Raw genomic sequence first — 11,775 nt, 5'->3', positions numbered from 1 at the left:
AAATTAAATTGTTTAAACCCACAAAATACTCCTTTTTACTTAAGGCCCAAAAAAAATTTCGCCTTCGGCCCAAAATTTTTTACATTTCAGAGCCGGCCTTGATAGAAATTGATTAAAACCAAATAGATTTGGTTTCAAACCATTTGGATCTTTTACTTATAAGTCAATTTTGAACGGCTTCGACTTAGGGTCCAACTAGTTTTGATTTCGTTTGACTATATACAAACCGTTTTAAAACCAATCCGGTTATTTGGATCTTTTACTTATAAGTCAATTTCGAACTGCTTCGGCTTAGGGTCCAACTAGTTTTGATTTCGTTTGACTATATACAAACCGTTTTAAAACCAATCCGATTATTTGGATCTTTTACTTATAAGTCAATTTCGAACTACTTCGGCTTAGGGTCCAACTAGTTTTGATTTCGTTTGACTATATACAAACCGTTTTAAAACCAATCCGGTTAGATCCAACAAATCTGGCTTTGTAAACCTCTAAACTCAGTTGCTGAAAACAAGCACATGAAAACTTATATATATCAATATATATTGAAAAAACTATAAAGGACAATGGATATATATATATATATATATATATATATATATATATATATATATATATATATGATCAGGATCATATGAGAACTTTTTGGGAATTGAGAATTATGAGAACCATTTTGAATCATAAAAAAAACCCAAAAATAAAAAAAATCATAAAACAAAAAAGAACACAAAAATAAAAAAACTAAAAAAACCAAAGTTCTTATTTATTATCCAGGTTTTTTTAAAAAAAAATTCTCGATTTAGCTAAATTATACATATATGTATAATATGTATATGTACACACAAGCTTTTTTTCTATACACATATGTATAATTTAAGGTAAATGATAATGTACATATGTGTACATTACGTAACTAGAGATTAAATGAAAGTATACATATGTGTATAGGTATAATACGAAGTAAAAAAGAAAAAAAAATCGTTTTTTTTATTATACATATATGTATAATATGTACACACATGTTTTTTCCTATACACATATGTATAATTTAAGGTAAATGAGAATATACATATGTGTATATTACATAACTAGAGATTAAATGAAAGTATACATATGTGTATAGGTGTAATACGAATTAAAAAGAAAAAAAAATTTTGGTTTTTTTTAATGAAATCTGAATGAAATATAAAAATTTTGGTTTTTTTACTTTTTAAAAATTTTTGTTTTATAATTTTTTAAATATATTTTTAGAGGTTTTTTTAGTGGTCCAAAATGGTTCTCAAAGTTTTCAATTTGCCAATGATTCTCTTAAGATCCTTACCCTATATATATATATATATAAATAAAAACTTTGATAACAAAAAAAAATCCGAGTGCTTCATTAATTTTGAGGGAGGAGAATTGGAAATAGCATAGTCATGCCTTATTGTTCAAGCTAAATGCGACTATGCGAGTATTATTTTGAACAGTAGAATAATATTAAAACCGATTACTAGCAAGAAGCTAGACGAAAAAAACTCATAATTCATGAGTGGATTTTGTAACCACTCTACTCAACTAATGTTTATCTTCCTGTATCTATTAACAAACCACAAAAACAAAAAAATTACATAGTATTGAAAATTGTTTCCATGGAGAATTTTTTCTTCTGGAAGACGCAATCCTTTCTCAAACATTGCTACTCAATAATAACCCTTACGGTGTCAATTTTTTAAAAAATATTTTTATTATGTACTCGAATACATATTCTCTGTCTCCATCATCATGATTCAATCCCAAACAAACCTTTCTTCTTCGACCAGTCCATCGCTTATTTTCTTGCATCAATCCTCTAGTCATTGCTCTTCTACCTTATAAACCTACCAGTTTTTTGGGCTAAACCATTAATGCTTCTTTTCGTAGTTGATCGTCACAAAACTTCCTTAAAAAACAAAGAAACATGTGATATTTTTTAAGAAAAGTGCTTTCTCTATTTTCGATTGACACAAAACCAGTAATTAAAATACTAAAGACAGACAAATTACTTCTGACAAGGCCGAACAAAAAGTTGAAAATGTTGAGGGAGTCATCCATATTTTTTCCTTAAATCTTCTGCTCAAAAGCAGTCTTTCCTGACGGTTTTTTTATGTTTTCTACCTGCTCCATATAAATTCTTAATTTTTTTAAAATTGTTCCTTTTGAATTCCATCTGCCAAGACGCATTTGAGAAAAAATTTATTTCAAACAGACGAGATCCATATCTTTTGTTTATGCGTGTCATCTAAAGTTGGTTAATAACTTAATATTAATCTCCATCTCACCTCCTTTTAATGTCTTGTCTATGGATCATGAAAGGGTTTGTTAAAGTTCAGCTTGAACCATTGAATCGGTGTGATTCCATGTCCAATAATTTGATTACAAGAAGTTACTTGTGGTTGGAACTTGCATCCATGGTTGGGAAACATTTGAAGAATCTTGCGTCATGATTATTGTTGTTGTGAGAGTTGTATCATCTTTGAAACCGGATAATAAAGGTGGAAAAGATATGGAACTCGTCTGCTTGGAGCAAGTTCTCTTAAATGTGTAGTGTAATTTTCAAAAAGTTTGGAATTTGTACGGAGCAGATAGAAAACATAAAAAACTGTCGGGAAAGACTGCTTTTGAGCAGAATAATTAAGAAAAAATATGGATGGCTCCTTTAACATTTTCAACTTTTTGTTAGGCATTCTTAGTTACTTTACACGTGTCAGTTTATAACAGGTTGAGGAGTCTCGTTGAAACGCTACCCAAAGTGTCGTCCCAGTCTAGATTTCCATTGACATTTTAGAAATATATTGAAAATTTACGGGTCATTTTTTTTTTCTCTATCCTTTCAAATGGTCAATTTAGAGAATTTTCTTAAAAAAAAATTCGTGCATTTTGTGACTTTTGAGGTAGAAGGATAGCATGACCACAGATTGGCTTATAATTGCTGAAGCCCCACGTGAGACATGATTACCACCATGTATTATTCTTTGTTAACCTCGCTCATGCTCATGCTCACGCCCATGCATCTAGAAGTCCTTAATTTCAAATCATACATAATTGCCATCAAATAAAGTTCCTTCTATTTTAACACACAAACGGGCATTTTAAGCCATTCCTTTACAATGACACCCCGTCTTCACACACACATTTCACACCAAATTTAGTCATGTTTGATATCAAACCTCAATTCCACAACATCTTGAATGAGCACCTAACTCATAACTTTAATCACCACGCCAATTACCGACACATGAATAATGGCGTTGATAGTGGTTCTGGTCGCGGAGGACCAAGTGGAGGTGTCCAATTTAGACTGGAAGCAACAGACCAAGACTCAGAGGTCTGTTCGCCTCCATTATGGGGAACTACTAGTCCCCCAGATAGTCCAGGGAGATTTTTCAATTCTGAGGAAATTTCACCGGCATCTAGAGCTCGAGCCATTGCTCGAGCTCAACAGGAATTGAGGGAGATGGTGGAGGAAATGCCGGAAACATTGTACGAATTAACGTTGAAAGATATTGTCGAACAAAGAAGAGAGTTTAGACAAAGTATGGAGGAAGGTGAAGAAAGTCAAGGGTTGTGGTTAAAGAAAAACGGTAGTGTGAAACGCCAAGAGAGTAACAAAACTAGGAGGGTTATTGTGAACAATGGAAGTATGAATAATAACAAAGGCCTTTTAATTAATTTGTTTTACCCGTTAATGATTGGATCGAAGAAGAAGTCCGTTGTAAAATCTTCCTCGAAGCCAGATACACTGGACCAATCCGCTGGTGGTAGTGGTTGTGGTGATCAGTGGGAGAAGAAGTTTACAGATTCCGGAGATAGAGAAAGTATTGGGATCGCTAGTAGCAGCAGTGGTAGAACCGGTAGTAGTGGCAGTAGCAGTAGCAGTGCCAACAACGATCATAGCGCCAGGTATAATAATTTATTCCTTTCTGTAATTAAGCATGAAATTAATTAACAATTAACATATGTGGTTGGGTCAGAGGGTTTTCCCATGTGTGGGTTTCCTCCTGGATAGGTAGGTTTGGGTCATTACGTTATGATAATAGGGCAGAAGCGTAATCCCGGATGCCCTGACCTTTGTTGATAACAAAAATTATATATGATGCATGGTTAGTTACTTGTACTGTATAATTAAGTATATGATTGATTAGTCATGTCTGGTGTCATTAATTTCTAATATTTATGTGATGGAGATGTTTTATTTTCTTAAATGAGTTAAAACACATAAATCAAAAGGGCCGAAAATATTTATCGCATTCAGATATAGAGAATATTATAAAAAAAAAAGCTAGATTGATGTGATGAGACACGAAATAAATTAATCTCTAACATGCAAATTGACGTGAAGAACTATCAAGCAAACATTGCATATATTTTTATTTTTGTATTCTTTACTTATTATAGATTATGCATATTACATACGATGTTAGAAGCACCCGTAATGCATGGTTCATACATGCATTCATAGTATTGCTGTATTGTCACGTGATTTTACTTTAGTTTTTAAATATCATTATTTATTCGCACAACTATTCCCACTTATTTTATATTATTAATACTTAATGATCGACCTCTTTTCTGTCCATTGTCATATATATATTTCATAAAATATAACGTTGTAATGGGTCACCGTCCTTTTGCGACCTTAAAGTAATGCCGGCCGGCGGTCTAATTAAAAACCAAATTTAACATGTATTTATAATAAAGAATACAAATTGATTTAAAAAACATATGTAAGGTTCTAGCATTTGTCAACAATGGGTTATATTCTATATAAGTGTTTCCTCGGGTGACACGTGTGTATGCATGCACAATGAGGTAGCTAGGCAGTCATGGTTTGAATACCATTAATTAATTATTTTTACATTTTTTAATATTATTATAATAAAGTGATGCTTGTAATGAATGAAATAGGAGAGAAAGTGATTGCAGTCATGGATGTTCATCATTCTTCTCCTCCAAGAAGAAGAAGAAGAAATGATTATAAAAAAAATGTGAAAGAGGTTTTATCATTGGCAGTCACCACTTAATTGGGAGAAGTTTATTATGGTATGAATATGATTCAAAAGAAAGGTATTTATTATATCATTATACTATTAATTTATTTTTTTAAGGTTAATTGTAACTTCTTTGTGTGTTTTTAACCACCAAAAAAACAATTTGAGACTAAAGTAACTAATGTTTTTTTGTTTTGATAATGAAACAGATAAAAGAAGAGAAATGGTCAAAAAAATGGAGTGAAAGACTGAAAGAGAGACAAATATCGGAGATCTTAAGTAACTTTTGAAATATGATTCCAATTGCTAAAAAGTGGTTATTTTTCATTCTCTAGATATTTAATGATTATTATATTATATCAACACACCACTATATTGTGTGTAACACATAGTGAAACAAGTGATGAGAATAACTAAGTAACAAAAACCGCATGTGTTAACTGTACAGGCTCGTGCAAGTATTATTAATCTTAAATGACTAGTACGTGCTATCAACTTTCAAAACCATGTTCTGTGTACTTTGTTCAAACATGTTAAAAGGGGAAAACAATCAACCATAAAGAACTCACCTGAAGGCATATGCACAACTAAACTCACCTTAACTTCAGTGTTTGCTCAGGAAAAGACAGCATTTACCTAAAACAATGTGTTTAACAGTATGCTAACGAATCATATGATCAGCTCCTTTAACCCCGAGTCCCCGACTTGACATTGTAACTCGACACGTGCTCCCCCATTTTTAGACTGTAATTCAGTAAGTATATAGATTTAAGACGGTTTAGCATATGTGGGCCGAAAAGAAAATGTTATTAAAACTTATAATATATTCACTCCTCTAAAGTAACACAAATCAGACTTGCAATTAAGTTGACTAGAATAAAATGCATTCTCTACTGTCATATTATCTATAGCCGACACTAATGTCAAAGTCACCAACTATATTCCCAAACAAGTACTAAACTCCACCAATATCAATAATGATATATCACATGAATATGTAAAATATAAAAGAAAACGATTTAATGCTTACTACCTGAACCACTACGATCATTGTCTCATTTTAGTTTTCTTTTGACTTTCTTTTAGCCGCTGTGGAATACATTTTTCATTAACTATCAAAAAACCTAATTCCAACCAAAAGCTTTATAATCAAGTAAACAATTCTTACATCACTATTTATATTTATATAAATGATAAATCCTTTAGTCTATTCGCTACCAACAACCAAAAACATGCAATGTTGCATGATATTATTAACAAGGGATTTCAGAATACAATAATCACACCATAAAACTCATTTACATGCACTCATAAAACCAAAACACAAGTCCACAAATCCATCTTATTCCACACCACAAATCTTTACCTTCTACTTATAAAAACACAATATCAAACACATGAACTAAATGATTTATACTTCAAACAAATGTACTGCCTCACTCCATCAAAACGATCTATTCGGGTACGAAGAAGTCGAAGACGTTGACGATTTGGCTTTCGCAAAATCCACAAGGTCCTTAAACAACGCATCTTCCGGTTTTTCCTTTTTGGGCGGCTGTTTAGAATTAAGAGAAAGATTCTTAGTCTGACCCGCCAAGCTGTCATATGACGGTTTAGCATATGTGGGTTCAGGATAAGAGGGTTCAGGGTATGAGGGTTCAGGATAAGAGGGTTCAGGGTACGAGGGTTCGGGATATGTGGGTTCAGGATAAGAGGGTTTAGGATATGTGGGTTTAGAAGTGAAAAGTTCTGCGGTTGGGTTAATGTAATAATCTGAAACCGAAGGAGGGGAAGATGGTTTTGGTGATGATTTAGAGGCGTATGTATCGCCACTAAGATAGTCAACCGTCATGCTGGATTCCGAACTAATAGGCCTCTTTGATGACGGTGGAGGTGGTAGATGCGGGGCCACACACGGTAGTTCAGTTCTTGTAGCCTTTTGGTTCCGGTTTTGCCCACTGAAACAATAAAGATATGTTTAGTTCATTCGATGTAATGTTTTTATCTAATAGCAAAATATAATATACATTTAGAAAATGGATCATGAGAAAACCATGTTTAAACAAGAATTTTTTTCATTCTTTTTATATTTTATTAATTTTTGCCAAAAAACACGTGTCGTTAGATAAAGTAACTTTGTGAATTACATATATGTAACTTCGTGAGCTACTTATTTATTTATTTATTTTTCACCTTTTTTTTCTTACAATACTAACCTTACAGTTAAAAGAAATGAAGAAAAATAAAAAAAAATAAAAAAAATTGATAGGTTGGGGTAGTTTTCTTGGTTTTCTCGTATCGTTGTGGTTTTCTCATGAAACCCTCCCCTATAGATTTTAATGCTTAAAATTAGGTCGATTTTGGTTAAATAATTGAAGCTAAAAGTAAAATAACTATTTACAAAAGACGACTTTTGTAATCATTTTTAATATCTGATTTATTAATAAAACCGAAACACATAAAAAGGAAGGAAAATATATTTACCGATGTGCTAGATGACCAAAATCATCATCGGACTCATCATCCTCGTGAGTTACGTTCACAAGAGGTGCAACTGAACTTTCTGTTGCAGGGGTCCCCACGACCTGAGTGGAGCCCACACCCTTGGCAATATCATCATGGCGACTAAGAACACGCATCAAAGTATCGTTTAAAGTCAAACCCTTACCTAGAAGCTTTTCATCTCTGAAATAGGATACATAAAGTTAGAACTTAGAAATATGACAGTCAAACTTGGAAAATGAAGCAGAAAGCAGGCTTGTAAACATATGGAAGGAACACGAATGACGCATGTTTTTGTTGGTTCTTTTGATTTTAAATGAACAAACGATCGAACACGAACAAATAAACGAACATGGTTTTCTTGTTTGTGTTCGTGTTCGTTCTTTTGGAAAATGAACGTGTTGTTCGTTTGTTAACAGTGTAAATGAACTGTTCACGAACATAACTGAACATACATGAACGAAAATAACTGAGCGCCTAAATTGTAACGCATAACATTTTAGTTTCTCAAAATCAGACCAAATTGTAACAGGCCTAAAAAGTTCAAATAAATATATAAACAGATGTCAAAGAAGGAATTTAAACAAACTTAAAGCAACGAACACAAATGAACGAACCTCAATAACATAAGCAATCGTCCACCAACATAAATGACCGAATAGTAATGGCCCAGATCGAATTAAACACTGGAGAATATTTTGGCACGACTCACCAATTTTATTAATCAAGAAAATAACTCAAAACTTGATCAATTCTCCAATAACCCTTACATGAATTCTTTGGGTTTATATAGAGGCTCGATTACAATTAGAGTAAAATACAAACTCCTATTTATCTATTAAATAAAATTCCATCTCTATCTAATAAATAAAATAGATAATTATCTCTAATTATAATAATTAATTAATTAATGAGATCGATCCACTAGCTCGAACCGGCCCCACCTTCCCGATCCATAACTCGGTTCGGGAATTAACTCCAACAAATAGAACATGTGTTCATGTTCGTTCAGTTAACTAAATGAACAAAAAAATTTGCTCATGTTGGTTTCTATATTAAATAAACGAACTTCTCACCACACTCAAAACCAAATGTTCAGTTCATTTATAGGCCTAGAAGAAAGGCTAACTTATATATTCTGGTACATTACTAAATTTAAAAATAATTATAGTCGCTTACGTTGTACTGTTTATGAGTGTCATGACACGTTGTTGGTAAGAACGACATTGGTCAACAAGGTCAACAATCAATTCTTCCTTTACCCCCTGCCACAAGTAAACACAGAATATCAGAAATAAATTAAAAAGCTGCGAAAAAAACTTTTTAGTAAATAAGTTTGTACATCACGATTCTTGGGATCCAAGGCACTAAGCATATCCATTAACACATCAGCTATTCCTTCTGCATTTACGATTTCCGATAAGCTGCACAAACCAACAGTTTGACCGTCATAAACACAGGTGTGAAAGTTTGTTGATCATTTTAAAAGTAATATACCCAAGTGCAGGAGCCTCCGTCTGAAGGGATGCTTGAATAGCTGCTTCTTCATATGGTGAAGTAGGGTGGACGATAGGGTGTGTTTGTGGTAGTGTAAATAGTGGCACACTGTTCTCTCCTCGTGGTGGAAAGTCCACTCCTGCAGACTGTAAATTAATCAACAATAGAGCGTACATTAATATTATAGAATATTTTACTAGTAAACAAGTTTCTTCAGAGTTCCATTAAAGTCACTCAAATGTTATAATAATAACAAAACCACTTGAGTTTCAATATTGTTCGATTGTTGTGAAACTTTTTATAAATGTTAAAAGAGTAAGTCAACTGGGGCAGGCATGAAACTTGGTTATTGTTTAGTGATTATTCTTTTCAACATTAACCTTGAAGTGGGAGGTAAATGTGACGAAAAGAAGTCACTACACCAGGTTTCTTAATTGTTCCATTATTCAATTTAAACAATTACAAAATATTACACAAAAATAGAATAATATTGTAACTTGAGTGTTTCTTTTAGTTAGAAAAAAAAACGTACAAGAGACTTTATTGAACTTGGTTACTATTTCGTTATCTATTCATTAAAAGTTAAAACCAATATAGCACGCGAATCCATTTTGGTACTTTTTTCCGGAATGACCCATTTTGACCATAACCTGTTTTTTGACACGTTACCCGACCAAACTATTTTGTCAACCTTAATTAACACCCTGATTTTCTAAAACCTTAAATGTCGATATCTTCCAAAAATAGTGTTTCTATTATTTCCTGTTGATACATTAACAAACACATTAAACACGGAAATATAAATCTTCGTAAATTTATTATTCAACAATTACTCGAGTACAAAATATATTTACCAATCACCTTCAGTTCATTGTATGCTTCATAGTATTGGGGATACCTTCCCCCACGACCCCCTAAAGCTTCTTGCCAAGTGTCAATCAAAATAAGAATCTTTTCCCGTACATTTAAATCTGGCTGCCATATCATAATTATGAGTTAACTTAGTAACAAAAAAACCCAACTGTAAAAAACCAAAACATATGATCAAAAATTACAAATAACGCACCTTTTTCTTCACAATTTTGACCATATCATGCAAAATGTCACGCTCAACAATCTGCTGAAACACGTGCTCTCCACAATTTTTACTCAGAGTTTCCAAAACCTAGTTCAGAAATTACAGCATTCAAAACAAGGTTAATGATAAAGTTGTTCTTTTTAAACAAGTAACAAATATGATGAAAATGGTTAAAAATGAAACACATACAAAAAGAGCTAGAAGCTGAATTTTCGGATTTTTGTTCCCGACCCGCTTCTTTAATACTTTCAGAGCATCTTTTGTTTGCCTGTAAATTAAGCAGATAGCTGAGAAATATAATCACTAAATCAAGAAAAATTCGAGAAGAATTTACAAGACAAGATGACCAAATCCTGCTGTAGCATATTAAAAATCCTAGAACATTTCTACAATATAATCATCATCTTAAAGACTTTCAGCCACAAAATACTAATTACAAATTAAAAATTATAACTAGAAATTAACAGACAGAAGTAACAAACAAATTACCATCAATTTAATCTTTAACTCCTTAAAAATAGTGCAAATTAGTTAAATGGGAAAAGAATATACAAGGTAAGATGAACAAAATCCCTTTAAACCCTCAAATTTCTACTTATAATCATCATTTTAAAGATTTCTTCAGCCACCGAATAATAATATTACTAAAAAAAATCTAACTTAAAACTATAAACAGAACTGACAATAAAAATTACCATCATATTAAACTTTCAACCATAAAATTATTAACAATTATTTAAACCGGAAAATAATTTACAAGGCAAGATGACCAAAATCCATTTAAAGTCATCAAACTTCTACTGCATAAGAATCGTTTTAAAGATTTTACAGCAACAAAATACTAATCATGCAAAAAAATTCTAACTTCAAACAAATAAACTGAACTAACAAGCAAAATTAGTATGAAATTAAACCCAAAAGGAAAATAACTCAGATTTCTACTTATAATAATCATTTTAAAGATTTCTACTTATAATCATCATTTTAAAGATTTCTACTTATAATTTCTTTAGCCACAAAATAATAATTTTAATTGAGAAAAATAAACAGAACTGACAACAAAAATTACCATCATATTAAACTTTCAACCCACGAAAATATTAATAATCATATAAAAGGAAAAAAAAATAATTTGCAAGGCAAGATGACCAAAATCCATTTAAAGTCATCAAACTTCTACTCTATAATCATCCTTTTAAAGATTTTTCAGCAACAAAATACTAATCAAGCATAAAAATCCTAACTTGAAACTAATAAAGTGAACTAGCAAGCAAAATTAAACCCAAAAAGGAAAAAGAATTGATACCCAGGATCCATATTAATAAGATCACATAGCTCAATATTAATCGCCCAATCCGGACCGATCAGCAAATCACTTGTTGCTCTTTCTGCACATGCTGCTGCCGCTGCATTATTATTTGACATTTCTTGAAGCCTAAACCCTAAAAAATTAAAATTCAAGAAATTGAAATAAATAGAATTGGAATTCAAGTAATCGGGTGTGTAATTCGAAGGGGAAATACCCAAATCGATGAAATTGAAAACCCAAGATCAAGAATTAAGAAAAAAAAAACAGAGAGCTTACCCTTAAAGAATTATGTATGAATTCAGAATTGTTCAGGAATACAAAATTGGAGAATAAAAGAAGGTTTATTTTTCTGGGTCGGCGTTTGGTTTGGGTGTATTTGT

General features: G+C 32.0%; 1 protein-coding gene across 1 annotated transcript; it reads right to left on the bottom strand.

Annotated features, from left to right (window-relative positions):
• Positions 1–6,389: 6,389 nt before the first annotated feature.
• Positions 6,390–11,646, bottom strand: LOC143614528 (TOM1-like protein 3). The gene is made up of 10 exons (XM_077087941.1): positions 11,610–11,646; positions 11,393–11,528; positions 10,276–10,354; positions 10,075–10,173; positions 9,870–9,983; positions 9,009–9,154; positions 8,854–8,935; positions 8,691–8,776; positions 7,494–7,694; positions 6,390–6,967 (listed from the first exon to the last, which is right to left on the bottom strand). The coding sequence occupies exons 2-10, from the start codon at positions 11,509–11,511 to the stop codon at positions 6,454–6,456; spliced, it is 1,440 nt and encodes a 479-aa protein (XP_076944056.1). The 5' UTR covers positions 11,512–11,528; positions 11,610–11,646; the 3' UTR covers positions 6,390–6,453.
• Between the last annotated feature and the right edge of the window lie 129 nt (positions 11,647–11,775).

This window comes from Bidens hawaiensis, unplaced genomic scaffold (assembly GCF_021521415.1).
Source record: "Bidens hawaiensis isolate Kalapana, Puna unplaced genomic scaffold, B.hawaiensis_p1.1 tig00040155_1, whole genome shotgun sequence".
Classification (NCBI taxonomy): Eukaryota; Viridiplantae; Streptophyta; class Magnoliopsida; order Asterales; family Asteraceae; genus Bidens; species Bidens hawaiensis.
The sequence above is the reverse complement of the archived record's forward strand: the minus strand, read 5'-3'. Positions and strand labels throughout refer to the sequence as shown.